Source organism: Salvelinus sp. IW2-2015, linkage group LG10, assembly GCF_002910315.2.
Source record: "Salvelinus sp. IW2-2015 linkage group LG10, ASM291031v2, whole genome shotgun sequence".
Taxonomy (NCBI): domain Eukaryota; kingdom Metazoa; phylum Chordata; class Actinopteri; order Salmoniformes; family Salmonidae; genus Salvelinus; species Salvelinus sp. IW2-2015.
This window is the reverse complement of record NC_036850.1, coordinates 325,538-344,355: the sequence shown is the minus strand read 5'-3', so window position 1 is coordinate 344,355 and position 18,818 is coordinate 325,538. Positions and strand designations below refer to the sequence as shown.

The 18,818-nt window shown below is 41.7% G+C and overlaps 1 protein-coding gene across 1 annotated transcript in view; it reads right to left on the bottom strand.

Annotated features, from left to right (window-relative positions):
* The window catches only part of LOC111969077 (MAM domain-containing glycosylphosphatidylinositol anchor protein 1), a 308,744-nt gene that overhangs the window by 17,168 nt on the left and 272,758 nt on the right, over positions 1 to 18,818 (bottom strand). The window contains exon 16 of the mRNA XM_070445289.1: positions 10,959 to 11,089. Coding sequence (XP_070301390.1) covers positions 10,959 to 11,089 — 131 coding nt within the window. The remainder of the gene's footprint in view (positions 1 to 10,958; positions 11,090 to 18,818) is intronic.

Here is an 18,818-nt window from a genome sequence, read left to right as displayed (position 1 = left end):
AGTAGGCTTACAGTCATTTTCATCTCGAGTTTGGGTTGGCAGTACAGTATGCTTCACTTTTCAAGAAACCATTTACTCTCATATTCTTTAAATATTATACTCTAAGCAGACATGAGTTCAAATACTATTTGAAATTATTTAAATACTTTGCTCTAGKCTGCCAAAATGGGCTGGGTTTACATTTCTGTTACTATTCCATTGCTCCATCAAGCCAGGCAATCTCAATCAAGCACAGATAAAGTATTTGAAATGATTTGAAATAGTATTTTAACCCAGTGACTTTTATTCATCAAGAAGACTGATTGGAAATTAAATCTGTTCATTGTATTGCGAGGACTGAATATGTACACTGCATTCGGAAAGTATTCAGACCCCTTCCCTTTTTCCACGTTTTGTTAAGTTACAGCCTTAATTCAGAATGGATTAATTCAACACATTTCCTCATCAACCTACACTCAATACCACATAATAACAAAGCGAAAACAGGTTTCTAGAATRTTTTGCAAATGCATTTAAAACTAAATACCTTATTCTGAGCCTTTGATTTGAAACTCGAAATTTAGCTCAGTTGCATCCTGTTTCCATTGGTCATCCATGAGATGTTTCTACAACTTTATTGGAGTCCACCTGAGGGAAGGGTACCAACACATTTCTGCATCATTGAAGATCCCCAAGAACACAGTGGCCTCCATCATTCTTAAATGTAAGAAGTTTGGAAAAACCAACACTCTCCCAAGAGCTGGCCACCTGGCCAAACTGAGCAATCGGGGGAGAAGCACCTTGGTCAGGGAGGTGATCAAGAACCCCATGGTCACTCTGACAGAGTGCCAGCGTTCCTCTGTGGAGATGGGAGAACCTTCCAGAAGAATGACGATCTCTGCAGCACTCCACCAATCAGGCCTTTATGGTAGAGTGGCCAGACGGAAGCCACTCCTCAGTAAAAGGCACATGACAGCCCGCTTGGAGTTTTCCAAAAGGCACCTAAAGGACTCTGACCGTGAGAAACAAGATTCTCTGGTCTGATGAAACCAAGATTGAACTCTTTGGCCTGAATGCCAATCGTCACATCTGGAGGAAACCTGGTACCTTCCCTACGGTGAAGCCCGGTGGTGGCAGTATCATGCTGTAGGGATGTTTTTCAGCAGCAGGGATACTCATCTGGATCGAGGGAAAGATGAACGGAGCAGAGTAATGAGAGATCCTTGATGAAAACCTGCTCCAGAGTGCTCAGGACCTTAGACTGGGGCTAAGGTTCACCTTCCAACAGGACCACGACCATAAGCACACAATCAAGACAACGCAGGAGTGGCTTTGGGATAAGTCTCTGAATGTCCTTGAGTGGCCCAGCCAGAGCCCGGACTTGAACCCGATTGAACATCTCTGGAGAGACCTGATAATAGCTGTGCAGCGACGCTCACATCCAACCTGACATAGCTTGAGAGGATCTGCAGAGAAGAATGGGAGAAACTCCCCAAATACAGGGGAGCTTCTAGCGTCATACCTAAGAACACTCTAGGCTGTTTAAAAAWAWATATATATTATACATATGCACACATTTCTAAAACCCTGTTTTTGCTTTGTCATTATGGGGTATTGTGTGTAGATTGATGAGGGGAAAACACAATTTAATCAACTTTAAAATAAGACTGTAAAATAACAAAATATGGAACACTAAAGGGGTCTGAATACTTTCCGAATGCACTGTAAAAGCACTCTCTCTCTCTCTTTATTATACAGTACAACTGTTGACCAACTCTATTAAATCATTTTCTGTCTTGAATCATTATTTCCATGCCATGAAACAGCTTCCAATTTTACATAACATAATTAGCCCTGTGTTATTAGTCTGATAATACATAATTCATAATTGGTGTCATGAATAAAGATGGCTGCCAACGTTTATCTAATCTTCCTGCATGGCACTGCCAGTCTCAGCGGGTGAGCTGTCAGTATGAGATCCCTAAATTCTTGAGTCTTTGATTGGGTTATCCATGCTAATCAACAAAGAATGTTGCTATATTGTATTTATGAAAATACTAACGACACAACGTGTCAGACTGAAATGAGGCTGGAAGGATTTATTAACCKTTATTTTACCAATGCTTTACTCTAATCCTGTGCTTTTAAATCCATGACGGGGATTGTGCAAGTGCACACTTCTGGAAAAGGATAGTGCWTCAGGGAAAAGTCATTTTCTTCTACAGCAACGACCTGGGGAAGAGTTGCAATGGAGAGGAGGAGAGGGAAAGACAGGTACTGTAGAAAATCCTGACCAAAAAACCTCTGTGTATGTGTTCCCGAAACACATGAATGAAAGTGTCAGACTCGGTCTAACGTTGAAAATCAAAACAATGCTTGCACAAAGTCTTTCTTGTGTGACTCATTTATGAGGAAACAGTGGAATTTATGTGCCAGACCCGACTGCAACTCATTGACTTCTCTCTCCTGCTCAAACTCTTTCCCTCTCAGATGAACTCCTCTACTATCTGTGAAGGTTTATTTATACTAACTGTTTCCATTAGATCGAATCCGAGATATATGTAGTCTCTTCGGACAAAGACATACACTTTGCTTCCTAACAACTTGCGGTGCCACCTCCGCTCCACTCAATACCGTCTGATACTGCAATAAGTGGATATAATTGCATTTTTTCTTACATCTAGCATTGAGGGAACAAACCCTTAAAGGGGAAATTCAGGATTCAAAAAACAACAACGCGGTCATCTACCAACCTTTTTTGGTAAACAGCTGAGGGATAGGGCTATAGAAATGCAACCACTCTCAAATGTATAGACATAGCTATGAATGCAAGGACAGACGATCCATAAGATAACACTTGTAGTTTTACCCATATTTTGAAGCTATACAGTGTTTGGTTATGATTACATWTTTTTRTTTWCTTTTTWTTTTKTTTTWTTTTTTKTTMTTTTTATTTACTGTAGTAAAACAAGCTTATATGTTGGGTTCTGATGGGGTAGTATTTCAAGTCAAATTAAATTGTATTTTTCATATGCGCCGAATACAACAGGTACCTTAACCAACAATGCAGTTCAAGAAATAGAGTTAATAAAATATTGAATAAATAAACTAAAGTAAAAAAATCGAATAAATCAAAAAGTAACACAAYAAATGTACATAACAATAACGAGGCTATATACAGGGGGTACCGGRACAGAGTCAATGTGGAGGCTATATACAGGGGGTACCAGTACCGAGTCAATGTGCGGGCGTACAGGTTAATTGAGGTAATTTGTGAAGTGACTATGCATAGATAATAAACAGCGAGTAGCAGCAGTGTAAAAACAAAAAGGGGGACATTCAATGTAAATAGTCCGGGTGGCCATTTGGTTAGTTTAGTTGTTCAGGATGTTACATCTGCTCCTGACACGCCCTCTACTTCTCATCGTGTGTCTCCCTAACCTGCCACCACACCCCCAGCGCTCTCTCCCTCTCTCTCTCTCTGTGTGGGTGTATGTGATTGTGTGAGTTGAGACAGTTGTGCTGGAGTCAGAGCAGATAGCCACCAGCTGTAACCTGTTCCATAATCAAGACCTCTACGAATACTCAGACCTGCCACTTCCATGCTGCCAGTCCGTAGCCTCTGCACAGTCAGTCTGCGTTTCAAASCATTTGTTCCGGCATAGATCTTGTTATCCTGTTGTGCCTGTTCCTCCTTAGCCTGACGCTGTGCTTCTCTCCGCTACAGTTCCGTCCGCTCTGACTGGTTCCTGTCTCCAGTTCCTCGTCTCGTCAGTCCTGCTTCCCTGCCCTGGACCCCCGATCTACCGCTTCCTTGGATTCCGCTCCAGACCTGCTTACCCTGCCCCTACTCCCCTTGCCTCAGTTCCTAATTCCCAGCTACCCATCCAAGTTTCCCCTGGCCTGCCCCCCCCCCCCCCCCCCCCCTTTCAATAAATACCTTATTTACCATGTCCCGGTCTCCTTGTCTGAGTCTGCACTTGGGTTCACCTGCTCCGCCACACATAACATAGCAGTCTTATGGCTTGGGGGTAGAAGCTGTTAAGGAGACTTTAGGTCTAGACTTGACACTCCGGCACCGCTTGCAGTGCGGTAGCAGAGAGAACAGTCTATGACTTAGGTGACTGGAGTCTTTGACAATTTTTTGGACCTTCCTCTGACAACGCCTAGTAAATAGGTCCTGGATGACAGGAAGCTTGAACCCAGTGATGTACTGGGCTGTACGCAAAACCGTCTGTAGAGCCTTATAGTCTGAAGCCAAGCATCAACCATACCAGGCTTAAGTGTCGTCGTTCAGCCACTACTCGGTGAAACATAAGATATTACAGTTTTTAATGTCCCGTTGGTTGGAACTTTGTGAGAAAGTTGAACTAAGCTAATTAGGCGTTTAAGTTATATCCTTCAAGTATCAATGGCTATATATTATATTTGGCAATAAATGAAGTGCAAAAATGGATGTCGCAATCACAGTTTGCCCCATTAACTTAGTAAATGTCCACTTAATATACGCTGCAGTCGAGGATCGAAGGAGACAGATATAGCCAAATAGGCAAATAAAACCAGAGAACCCAAACAGTAAAAAACAAAAACAACACAGACTTGGGTAAATTCCCACTGTCGGAAAGAGKCCTTCTCAGTCATTATCATTGATTGGTCTGACAGAGCAGAAAAGAAAGAAAGTACAAAGGAGGGAGTTAAGGGAGGTGTTTTGCCTCAGTTCCATTGCTGGCAACCTACAGTACGGGAAGTCTGTCTGATACAAGAGAGAAAGTGGAAGAAAGAGAGAGAGAGACTATTACAAAGCCTTCGTATAAGCATCCCCCCACTTGCCAGTGCTCAGATCAAGTCTGTTTTGTTTGCATTATTCAATATCTCTATTTGTAATGTTACAGAATGTAGAGTGCATTCAACGTTTTCACATCCCTTMACTTTTTTCCACACTGAGTTGTGTTACAGCCTGAATTTAAAATTGATTGAATTCATTTTTMGGGGGGTCACTGGCCTACACACAATACCTCATAATGCCAAAGCGGAATTATGTTTGAATGAATTTTTACAAATTCATCAAAAAATMTAAAGCTGAAATGTATTAAGTCAATAAGTATTCAACCCCTTCGTTGTCAAATCAAATTGTATTGGTCAKATATACATGGTTAGCAGATGTTAATGTGAGTGTTGCGAAATGCTTGTGCTTCTAYTTCCGACTATGCAGTAATATCTAACAAGTAATCTAACAATTCCCCAACAACTACCTATTACACACAAATCTAACAAGTATGTCTCACACCAATCCAATGCTTGTAAATCCAACGAGTGAACACTTCAATGAGATGGGGGAGAATTGTAATTTGGCTTCAGTCTGGACTCAATGTCCCTTGCCCTCCCTACTGCCCAAACACAAGGATAGTGGCAGTTTYGTGTGGAGGCACTGAAGTATAATATAGGTGATATTGTGTTTATGATAGCGGAAACATAAATTATTGTTGATAAGTCACATTCATGTAAATGTCTAACTAATAAACAACTTTTGATTCAGTCCCACTATTGAACATCTACACCAAAGAGGAAGCACAACTAACATCAACGGACCTAATGTTATATGATTGTGGCCGATAGTAAGGRGAGGAGAGGCTCAAGTATGTTCTAGTGATTGAGACACAGATCAGAAAACAAGAACATACAAAAACAAAATCCCTGATTTGCTATGTAGCCAACACCTCTACTCCCTCATCTCCACCCCCTTCGCCAACCCACCCCCTTTCCGACACCCCTCCTCTCCTCTGTCAAAAACAAATGGTGTAGGAGTGAAGAGGGGGATGAATATGAATCTTTAAACAAGTTTTTGAAAGAAGGAAGCGGTGCTTTATTAATGACTTATACTTCTATTCATTATCGACCAAGACAGCGTCGGGCCCAATTTGCAGTTTAAACCCACACTTCACAGGTAGGAGAAGAAAGAACACTGTGTCCCAAATGGCACCCTCTTCCCTATGTAGTCCAGTACTTATGACTCGGACCCATAGGGCTCTGGTCAAAAGTMGTACACTATAAAGGGAAGAGGGTGCCATTTTAGGACACACCACTTTTCTCCCCGCACAAACGCTACAGACACTAAAGGTGCCCCTGTAAAAAACGAATTTGTCTGTGTGAAGTCGAGTCCTTGAGGTGTGGTGCGAGGTAGGTGACTTGGGAATATATAAACACAAATATAAAAGCAACATGTAAAGTGTTGGTCCAATGTTTCATGAACTGAAATGAAAGATCCCAGAAATGTTTCATACACACAAAACGCTTATTTCCCTCAGATTTTGTGCACAAATGAGTTTACATCCCTGTTAGTGAGCATTTCTCATTTGCCAAGATAATCAATTCACCTGACAGGTGTGGCATATCAATAAGCTTATAAAACAGCATGATCATTACACAGGTGCACCTTGTGCRGMTGACAATAAAAGGCCACTCTAAAATGTGCATTCTTGTCACAAAACACAATGCCAATTTGGCAGTACGTCCAACCGGCCTCACAACCGTAGACCATGTGTAACCACGTCAGCCCAGGACCTCCACATCCGGCTTCTTCACCTGCGTGATCATCTGAGACCAGCCACCTGGACAGCTGATGAAACTGTGGGTTTGCACAACCGAAGAATTTCTGCACAAGCTGTCAGAAACCGTCCCAGGGAAGCTCATCTGTGTGCTTGTCTTCCTCACTTGACCAGACTGCAGTTCGGCGTCGTAACCGACATCAGTGGGCAAATACTCACCTTCGATGGCCACTGGCATACAAGGAAAGTATCCTCTTCAAGGATGAATCCCGGTTTCAACTGTACTGGGCAGATGGCAGACATGTAGGCGAGTGGGCGAGTGGTTTGCTAACCCTAACCCTTTGTTGTTAACGTTGTCAGAGTGCTCCGTGGTGGCGGTGGGATTATGGTATGGCCAGGTATAAGCTACAGACAATTAACACYATGGCCTTTTTTCGATGACAATTTGAATGCACAGAGATACTGTGATGAGATACTGAGGCCCGTTGTCATGCTATTCATCCCCCTGCCATCACCTCATGTTTCAGKATGAAAATGCACAACCCCATATCTGTACACAATTCCTGGAAGCTGAACATTTCGTAGGTCTTCCATGGCCTGCATACTCAGACATTGAGRATGTTTGGGATGCTCTGGATCAATGTGTACGACAGCCGGTTCCAGTTCCTGCCAATATCTAGCAACATCCTACAGCAACTAAAGAGGAGTGGGACAACATTGCACAGGCCACAATCAACAGCCTCATCCACTCTACGTGAAGGAGATGTGTCGCGCAAGCATGGGTCAAATAGTGGTAATACCAGATACTGACTGGTTTTCTGATCCACACCCCTATCTTTTTTTAAAGGTATTTGTGACAAACAGATGCAAATCTGTATTCCCGGTCATGTGAAATCCAAAGATTAGGGCTTAGTGAATGAATTTCAATTGACTGACTTCCTCATATTGTGGTATCCTGGGAGGTCTACCCCAGGGGTTGGTGATAGAGGGGAGGTACGTGTCGCAACGTTGGCTCCCTCTGCTGGGAGTACCTGGTAATTAGGGGGGGGTGCCAACCAGCTGTGCAGACTACAGAAATGGAGCACCGTGGCACACCGCGGGAGAGAAAACGTGAGAGGCAAGGAGTGAGCCGATAGAGGGGAACGAAACTCCCGGAGGCACGGAGCCGAAAATGAGAAGAAAGACCGAGCCAACCCTAAGTTATTTTGTTGTTAGCCTCTTATGGCTGAGATCGGATAAGATACCGTTAACGGGATTGATTTGACAACAGCCAGTGAAAGTGCAGATAAAATTGTTGTCGTTCTTCCCACCACAGTGTCCGATTTCAAAAAGGCTTTACGACGAAAGCACACCAAACGATTATGTTAGGTCAGTACCTAGTCACTGAAAAACACCGCCATTTTTCACAAAAAGCAGAAATAGCTGTCTCTTATACACATCTAGATGTGTATAAGAGACAGGCTGTATTCCCAGTCATGTGAAATCCAAAGATTAGGGCTTAGTGAATGAATTTCAATTGACTGACTTCCTCATATTGTGGTTGTCTCTTATACACATCTAGATGTGTATAAGAGACAGCAATACATGTATGTTGTGTTCGGTAAAGTTCATATTTATATCCAGAAATGTCAGTTTACATTGGCGCGTTACGTTCAGTAATGTTTTGCTTCCAAAACATCCAGTGATTTTGCAGAGAGCCACATCAATATACAGAAATACTCATCATAAATGTTGATGAAAATACAAGTGTTATGCATGGAACTTTAGATGCACTTCTCCTTAATGCAACCGCTGTGTCAGATTTAAAAAAAGCTTTCCCGAAAATCACACCATGSAATAATCTGAGTACAGTGCTCAGACACAAAACCAAGCCATACAGATACCCGCCATGTTGTGGAGTCAACAGAAGTCAGAAATAGCATTATAAATATTCACTTACCTTTGATGATCTTCATCAGAATGCACTCCCAGGAATCCCAGTTCCACAATAAATGTTTGTTTTCTTCGCTAAAGTCCATCATTTATGTCCAAATACCTCCTTTTTGTTCGCGTGTTGAGTTCACAAATGCAAACTCACGAAGCGCGGGCAAGTCCAGGCGAAAAGTTCAAAAAGTTATGATACAGTTCGTAGAAACATGTTAAATGATGTATAGAATCAATCTTTAGGATGTTTTTAACATAAATCTTCAATAATGTTCCAACCGGAGATTTCCTTTGTCTTTAGAATTGCAATGGAACGCAGGTCYCTCTCACGTGAGCGCGCATGATCAGCTCATGCCACTCTGGCAGACCTGTTACTCAATCAGCTCTCATTCGCCCCCACTTCACAGTAGAAGCATCAAACAAGGTTCTAAAGACTMTCGACATCTAGTGGAAGCCTTAGGAAGTGCGATATGACCCCATAGACACGGTATATTCGATAGGCAATGACTTRAAAAACAACAAGCCTCAGATTTCCCACTTCCTGGTTATATTTTTTAATCAGGTTTTGGCCTGCTATATGAGTTCTGTTATACTCACAGATATCATTCAAACAGTTTTAGAAACTTCAGTGTTTTCTATCRAAATCTACTAATAATATGCATATATTAGCAACTGGGCCTGAGTAGCAGGCAGTTTACTCTGGGCACCTTATTCATCCAAGCTACTCAATACTGCCCRCAGCCATAAGAAGTTAAGTWKATTTTTTGTTGCCTAGTGAAGTCMTGTTTTCTGACTAGAACCTCTCTGTGTCCATCTCTGGGCGCTCAACCCAATASCCCACAGTTGACCACAATGTGAACTGTAACTCAGTGAAATTGTTGCATTGCGTTTATAAATGTCTGTTTTTAAAGCTGAATGCAAGCTGAGGATTTATCTTAATTCGTTTGTCGGACCATGCTGAGGAACTTGACCCTGACTTCGCATGGTTAAATTAATTTAAAACTGTTTGCAAACAGGAAACTGAATGGAACAACATGTTGTCGCGTAGGCATAACAAATTACACACCCAAGCAAGCAATCTGAACCCCCTCTCCAGCCCTCTTCCTTTTCTTCTCAGAGCATTCATCATCGATTCCATTTTTCCTCACACACACTCACACACACACACACACACACGCACACAGTATCTGGAATCATTACGAAAACAACGAGGAGGCCCTGTCTACCTCATAAATATTCCTGGTAATTGACCTGTCATAACTAATTGCTGAAGGGGGCAGGAGACTGGGAGTATGTGTGTGTGTGGTGTTGTGTGTGTGTAATAAAATGTCTATCTATCTGTGTGTGTGTGCATGTGAATGTCTATGCATTTGTGTATGTCCAAGCATGTGTGTGTGTCTGTGTGTGTGTCTAGGCATGTGTGTGTTTTTGTGTGTGAGCGCGCGCCTTGCTGCTAAAGCTACCATTCTTTGGTCTTGAGACGATGGGTCCAACAAACAGACCGATGTGGAACAATCGCGTTTAATTTGGTCTCAGGGCTGTGGCCGGGGGAGAGAAGAAGACAAGGTTGCTTAATGGGTGGCAGATTGGACCGTTGGACTGGTTTATATTTACTCTGGACTATAGGGTTGTTTCTGGGTGTCGCGGGTTGTTTGAGTAAATATTTTATTACTTCACTCTCTCTGGTGGGGKAAGGTGAATGCGTATGCTGTGTGATGTTTTCCGAGGCGGACATCCCATGCATTTAAACACGCACACACAATGACACACCCACCAACACACACACAAGCAGTCTTAGACAGCCTACAAGCAAGGTTGCTGACAGGCAAACCAATATGTACACGTTCCTCTACTGTAAATACACACGTGCAAACACACACATGTAAACACACAGAAGAGCCTTATATCCACACTCTTGCTGACCCACATACATGCACACACACACACACACACACACTCAAGAACGCAAAGACATTCACACATGCATGCGCACCAACACACACTCAAGAACGCACATGCACACACAAACACACACTTGACTCAGCATAAACGGGCAACCTGGGGAGATGAGACGGAGCCCTGAGTGGTAATCACTGCACACTACACACACAGCACACTGAGTCAGCACTTCAGCCCGCCAGAAACCATAGTGGGAGTAAGGTTCAACGGAGGCCCTTGTGGAGACAAGTGGACCTCCATAGCGTGCCCACCAGATTTAGATTATTATATATATTTCCATAACTTCATTTTGTACATTAAAGCACTGGACATTCTGTGGATTACCCATTTTCTACATAAACCATCGGTGTCCTATAAAAACCTTGTATCAAAGTTTTTGTTCATGACATTTTTCACGTGAATTGAAAGTAGTTATCCTCTCCAATGTGCTGTGAAAGTTTCTTATTCTCAAGTTTATTTGAAAACTACAACTTTTAAAACAAGGTTTTTCAAGGATGTGGATATTTTGTCAATAGGGTATTTTTGTCTAGGCATGCTCGCGGAAAATTGTACCTGGAAGGGTCCGCTGGGGTTGACGTTGATGTTGGCCTGAATCCAGTCAGGACCCTGGTTCCCATCCAGAGTCCAGACCCGATCGCCCACAGAGGCGATGCTCTTCACCCTCAGCCACACATTCAGGGAACCTAGATGTGGAGGCAGAAATAAGTTCAGGGGTTTGAGGGGGTGTATGTGTTTGTAAGTGTGTGTATCTGTCTCTTTACGTTAATGCCGGTACCTTGTGATGTATTTGTATGTGAGGCGTATACTTTGACTTTACATGCATACAATATACATATTAAGTACTGTATATTATTTTCATCACACCCTGGTGTTAGGACAATATAATCTCAAGGTGGGGCGCCGAGAGCTAGGGAGAAAGCCACCAACCTAAGTTATGCATTGAAATACCACTACTGCTTGTGTTTAGGAGAACCCAATATATTATTCACAAATCTCTGCTGTGTGCAGAAACAAAGGAAAGTGTCCTCAGTTGAAAGGGAAAATAAACGTATATACTCTCAGAAATAAAGGGCTACAAGCGCTTGTCACTTGGGTGGCACCCTGGAAGGTCCTCCTTTGTTCTTTTGATTTGGATCTCTTTTAGTCCCCATTTASACCAATRTTCCAAGAGTCCTTAAACATTCAAATACAATTTYTAATACAAAACACATTTTCACATATAACACACTATTACAAACATACATAATATACTAACATAATGACCCAATAAATACTCAATCTAAAAAATATTGATTCTTCATCTACTATAGTCCCAKAACATTTCTATGTATTCTATTTTAAATCGTTTTAAAATAATGTTTAAATTTATATATTGAAAGGTTTCTAGTTTGCTCAGTTAATTTATTCAATTTCTTTATTGCTCTAAATCGAAATGTTCTTTTGCCTATTTCTCTTTTCTGTCTGGATAACGCATAGATGGTGGACAATCTATTCCTAGTATTTACGGAATGTCTGTCTCTTACCAACTGAATACCGTTGTGAATAGAACTTGGCCGTTTTAAATGATGTATATTARGAAATAAAATGAGCATGTTTTTTTCAATTATCTTGTCGATTGATGACCAACCAAGAACACTGCGCATGACTGCAACAGAAMAACCATATATCCACCTTAAAACAATCTTTGCTGCTTTATTCTGTGCATTCTGCAGCCTCCTAACTTCACTTGATGATGCATTTCCCCAGACCACAGAACAGTAGTTCACCTGCCTCTCAATTAATGATTGTGTTATTTGCTGAATAATTTTTCCTGGTAAATATTTAGCTATCCTTCTGATTATGCATGCTGTTTTAATATTTTTTTTTACATAGATTAGTTATTTGAGACGAGCATGATAAGCAGTTGTCTAGCTGCACTCCCAATAGTTTGGTTTCTGCCACTTCGTCAATTTGTACTCCCCCCATATTTAATTGTATCCCATGCTGTTTTGGCCTTTTCCTAGTTGAACAGACCAACATAACTTTGGTTTAGCAAACCCACTCCCTGATATTCTCCAAATCTCCTTGTAAAGCCTGCTGTACCTGTTGAACCGATTGTCTTGCTGCATAAATTGTAGTATCATCTGCAAATATAGTAGCTTGAGTTTCAACTAAGGCATAGGGAAGGTCGTTGGTATATATTAAATAAAGAAGTGGCCCAAGGCAGCTGCCCTGCGGTATTCCACAGTTTAACACGAGGGGGAAAAAATGAACCATTGATATAGGTGGACTGTTTCCTGTCAGTTAGATYTGACTGTACCCAAATCAATGCTACCTCCTTAAAACCGTAATGCATACATTTTGTCAAAATTATTTCATGATCCACTAAATCAAATGCTGCACTGAAATCTAAAAATAGTACACCCACAAACTTGCCATTATCCATAGCATTGAGCCACTGGTCAGTCATGTCAACCAATGCAGTGGTAGTGGAATGGTTTTTGCGATAAGCATGCTGATTGGCTGTAATCAGATCATTCTTTTCCATGTATTCCCATGTTTGTCTACTCACAATACCCTCCAATATCTTACTGAGTGTCGGGAGTAGACTAATTGGTCGACTATTGGCAGGAGTAATGGGTTCTTTGCAGTCTTTCGGAATAGGACACAGTTTCGCATACATTCGCAAACATCCCCTTTTCCAGTSACCAATTAAATATGTATCTCAGTGGAGCTGCAATCTGGGGAGCAGCACAGCGAAGCAAAATATTGTCCATAAGACCATAACCTGTAGATTTACCATCAGGTAATGACTTCAACAGGTTTAACACCTCCTCCACTGACACCGTTTGCAGACTAAAAGAGCAGAACTTGTTGCTCATAATATGATCATCAATCCATTGGACAATAGCTTGTTTGGAAGAATGTATGTCTACATTGTTGCTCAGTAATTTAATTTTCTGTGTAAATAAATCTGCAAAACAATTGACAATATCAACTGGTTTTGTTATTATTCTCCTGTCAACTTCCACACTAGATGGGCATGATGAGATAGATGTACCAAGTAAGCCCTTAACTGTGTTCCATACCTTTGTAGAATCATTTTTACAATCAATAAAAGCATTGTTGTAAAATAACTTTTTTTTTCTTCTTTCGATTCAATTTAACTGCATAATTACGTAATGTTCTATAATTCTGTTCATCAATTTCTAGTTTTGACTTGGCTGCTAAGACTTGCCATATTTCTTTGAGAAAAAGCCTCACCCAGTTCATCATCAATCCATGGAGATGGACGGGCACCAACTGTACTCTTTCTTATAGGGGCATGATGGTCCATTACCTCAGTGAGCAAATCAATAAAACATTCTGTAGCGTGATTTAAATCATCCTCTAGATAAATCAGCTCCCAGGGTACAGCAGCCACATCATTTAGAAATAGCTCATGATTAAATGTTTTAAAATTTATTTTGACCACAATCCTAGGGGGTTTCTTTGGAACCTTGGTGTTCATGGTTATGTTCACAATATTATGGTCTGTCCAGCCCACTGGCATTGATCTGGCTTTTAAGCATTGCAATGGTATATTTCAGAAAATCAGATCAATGCATGTGTCTGAACGATGATCCAACTTAATTGAAGATCTAGTAGTATCATTAACCATTTGTTTCAAACCACAGTTCTTGGCATATCTCATCAATTTTGTTCTATTCGAATTATTGTGATCCTTCCAATTTATATTAAAATAACCCAAGATAAATGCATCTCTGTTGCTATCTGTGGCCTGGTCAAACCCAGTACATAAGTCATCCAGATAGGACACCTTAGAGCTAGGAGGTCTATACACACATCCTATCAATATGGGTGCCTGGTGAGGGAGATGTACTTGAGCCCATAGTGCCTCTATTTGACATACATTAAGGTCATCCCTCTTAAAAGGTATATGATTCTGAATATACAGTGCTACTGTCACGCCCTGACTTTAATTATATTTGTTTTCTTTATTTTTTTGGTTAGGTCAGGGTGTGACAAGGGGTGGTTTGTTTAGTTTTTGWATTGTCTAGGGTTTTTGTTATCTATGGGGATTTTGGATTGTCTAGGGGTTTGTAGGTTTATGGTGGCCTGAGTTGGTTCCCAATCAGAGACAGCTGTTTCTCGTTGTCTCTGATTGGGGAGCCTATTTAGGTTGCCATTTTCCATGTTGGTTTTGTGGGTAGTTGTTTCCTGTTTTGTGTTGCTCCTTTCAGGACTGTTTCGATTTTCSTTGTTTCACTTTGTTATTTCGTGTTCAGTTATAATAAATTAACATGGACACTTACCACGCTGCGTTTTGGTCCAATCTTTCCTGTTCCTCAGATGAAGAAGATCGTTACAGCTATACCCCCACCATTCCTATTCCTGTCCCTTCTCAGTAGACTATATCCTTGAATGTTAATTTGCCCATAATTTACAGATGCATCTAAATTTGTTTTGGTCAAAGCCAAAATATGAATATTATTAATGTTGACCAAGTTAAAAACCTCATGTATTTTGTTAGGAAGGCTACATACATTAACCTGAGCTATATGCAACCCTTTCCTTATCAAGTGGAGATCAATAGAGCATGTATTCATTATAGTTGAAGTTGTCATGATACACTACAACACACAAACTCAGATTTGAACATTAAATTAAAATAGCCAGGGAGTTACTCTAGAGTCCTGATACAATTGCCCGTTGATATAAAGTGTATCCATCACCATGGAGACACGCTGATTCAGGCAACGCTTTTCCTTCATGATGGGATATAGTTTTTTTCTCCTTTCATTGATCTTGGTGGGGAGGTGATCATTCATTCCAAAATCAGTGTTTCTGAGTTCTCTCCCCATGTTTTTCGTCCTTTCCTTTTGCTTAAATGTATCAAAACATGCAATAATAGCCCATGGCCTATTTCCAGAGGCCTTATCTATTCTATGGACTCTGGAGAAAGTGGCATTACGCACAACATCAGTGGGCAGTTTTAGTTGAGTTGACATAAAGTCTCAGACTGTGTCCTCACAGCCTCTGCTGTTGTCATTCTCCGGTATCCCTGAGAATATTAGATTGTTCRGCWTTGATCGACACTGTACATCAAGCAAGGTTTCTTTAAGTTGTTTGTTCTCCCTTTGCACCACCTCCACCTTGCTATGAATAGAGTCTACAGTACCTTTCAGCGCCGTGTTCTCTTTCCTTAGATCATCAATCTGACGTTGGCTGAATTCTAGACTAGCACAAAATGCATTGATGTCCTCTCGTAATATATCCAAGATATCAAGTTTGGCAAGCCTTTCATTGATGGATTTTAACAAGTCAACATCCATATCAGTAAACCTCTCCCCACTCGCCACACGCGCCCTCTTACTAGGGGATGGTTTGGTTCCATCGTTGATACCTATTGGCCAACCTGGTTTTGTTTTGTTGATTTGGTTGGTTGTCCTTAACAATGCTTGAATCCTCCGAAACCAGCGACATGTTTCTTTGAGTTCGTAAGTATCTCTCGTCAATGAATCGTTCAAGCTCTTCAATGGATTCTGAATCATCCAGCGTGTTTACAMGCAGAGTTAAACACACAAACAAACTGTTCAGCCGCAACTGAAAACCGCAACTGTCATTTGGGAAACACCCCTGGTGTGAGGGGAATTTCCTGTTTCACTGGGCTTTGCCACACAGTGATAGTTATAGGTACATAATTGTACCCCAGTTCATACCTTAGAAAGTACCTTTCTCCACAGGTACAAAAGCAGGCTTTGTGCCTTTATACTGTATAGTACCAACACAGTAACAAAGCCATTTTACCCTTGTAAAAATGCACCTCCACCATAGACCACTTAAACTTGTACAACATTTCCACTCATTGGTGGCCAAAAATAACAATCTGAAAGCCACGCCCCACAAACCACACCTACAATATAATTCCACAGTATGCATGTCTTGCTGAGTGAATTGTAGAGTTACCACCCATGATTGTGTATGTTAGTGACAGAGACATGGTTGTTGAATTTGTTCATTTTCAGTCCTGTGGCCTTTACCAAGTGAGTTCCTAGGTGTATGTTATCATTATAATTACACTTTATGATTGCATATCTCATAAAACCTTATTTTYAGGCCCAGTTTTACCCTAATACAGTGGCCTGAAACTCATGGTTTACAGGCCACATCAGGTCTGCAAGTAGGCTCCCAGATTTAAAAAAGATTCTGGTTGAACGATTTCCTACTTATTCCCTCCCGTTTCCAGGAATCTTCCAACTGTGATTTCTGGAACATTGGGAAATTTGGGAAAGTTACCAGAATTCCTATTGGAATCCAGCCTCAGTTAGGATATCCAACCGTTTTTTGTTCACCTGCAACCTGCTTTCATAATGACTGTAGGATTAGGAACATATTGAGGAGACTACCTAAGCCATTTAAACTAGAACAACCATTTCACCAAACTGATTAAATTAGTTTAGAAAACTGTATATTATTTATCTTTGTGTAGCATAAGATTAATCAATCAATGTACATGCAAAAACACAGATATTAAAAACAATGACTTTTTTTTTAACCTGCGGTAGTGCATGCTGGGGAATATGATAATGACGATACAAATGTGCCTTTTTAGGGTACTACCCCAGTGACAAAGCCTTAAGTTCCTTTAAAAAATCATCATTGTACCGTATTGAGGATAAACAAAATATGTACCTTCACATTGAAAATATGGAGTACGCAAATGTACCGTTATACTCTTTATCCACACAGATAGCGAATCACACCATGTGAGATCATTGTGTACCTTTTTTGGTACCCCAGGGAACAATACCGTACCCTTATTTCTAAGAATGTACCCTGAGATTGGGGTAAAAAACACAACATTGAAATCAGACAGCATCTGAATACACACAAACATGCACCTTGTGAACACAGACAAGAGTATAAACATTTGCTCTTTCTTTTTGTTGCTACTTCACATTCTTTGTCTTACCAGTGTACAATCTTCCTCATGCACACAAATACGCAGATGCATGTATGCGCGTTGTACGTGTGCATACAGACGAGCACATAGACACACACAGACTTTAGTACTTAAATGTCATTTTGTTCCTGTTGTTTTTTCTTGTCTAGTGTGGCACCAGATTCATCAACCCTTGACAACCCATTATCCCAACCTGGCGAGATGGACTACAGGGAAGAGGTAGGCACTCTGACGGTGTGGTGCCAGGTAAACAACATCTCCCTCAATATTCGCAAAAMAAAGGAGTTGATTGTGCAACCAGGCTGGGCATGCCCCGATCCTCATCAACAGGGCTGCCGTGGAGACGATCAAAAACGTAAGGAGCTGAGGAGCAGAAATGGTCAAATCACCCAGACACCGTGGTGAAGAAGGCATGATAGCTACTCTTTAACCTCAGGAGGCTGAAGAAATTCAGCCTGTCCCCAAGGGCCTTCACAGTCTTCTACAGGAGCACCATGAGAGCATACTGTCGTGGTACGGCAACTCTATCGACGCTGACCGCAAGGCACTACAAAGGATGGTACGCTCAGCAGAATGCACCGTTGGGTGCACACTGCCTTCCCTCCAGGACACCTACAACACAAGGTGTCACAGGAAGGCCAAGAACATCATCAGGGACTTCAGCCACCTGAGCCCCCAGCTGGTCGAAACAACACCTCTTTGCTGATCCTCAACACTGGGACCCAACAAGGTTGCATGCTCAGCCCCCTCCTGTACTCCCTGTTCACCCATGACTGAGTGGCCAAGCACACCTCCAACTCAATCATCAAGTTTGCAGATGACACAACAGTAGTAGGCTTGATTACCAAAAATGATGAGACAGCCTACAGGGAGGAGGTGAGGGCCCTGGGAGTGTGGTGCCAGAAAAATAACCTCTCACTCAACGTCAACAAAACTAAGGAGATGATCGTGGACTTCAGGAAACAGCAGAGGGAGCACCCCCTTATCCACATCGATGGGACCGCAGTGGAGAAGGTGGAAAGCTTCAAGTTCCTCGGTGTACACATCACTGACAAACTGAAATGGCCACAGACAGTGTGGGGAAGAAGTTACAACAGTTCCGCAGGAGGCTAAATAAATGTGGCTTAACACCTAAAACCCTCACAAACTTGTACAGATGCACAATTGAGAACATCCTGTCGGGCTGTTTCACCGCCTGGTACAGCAACTGCACAGCCCACAACTGCAAAGCTCTTCAGAGGGTGGTGCGGTCTGCCCAACGCATTACCGGGGGCAAACTTCCCACCCTCCTGAACACCTACAGCACCCGATACCATAGGAAGGGCAAAAAGATCATCAAGGACATCAACCACCCGAGCCACTGCTTGTTCACCCCGCTATCATRCAGAAGGCGAGGTCAGTACAGGTGCATCAAAGCTGGGACCGAGAAACTGAAAAACAGCTTCTATCTTACGGCCATCAGACTG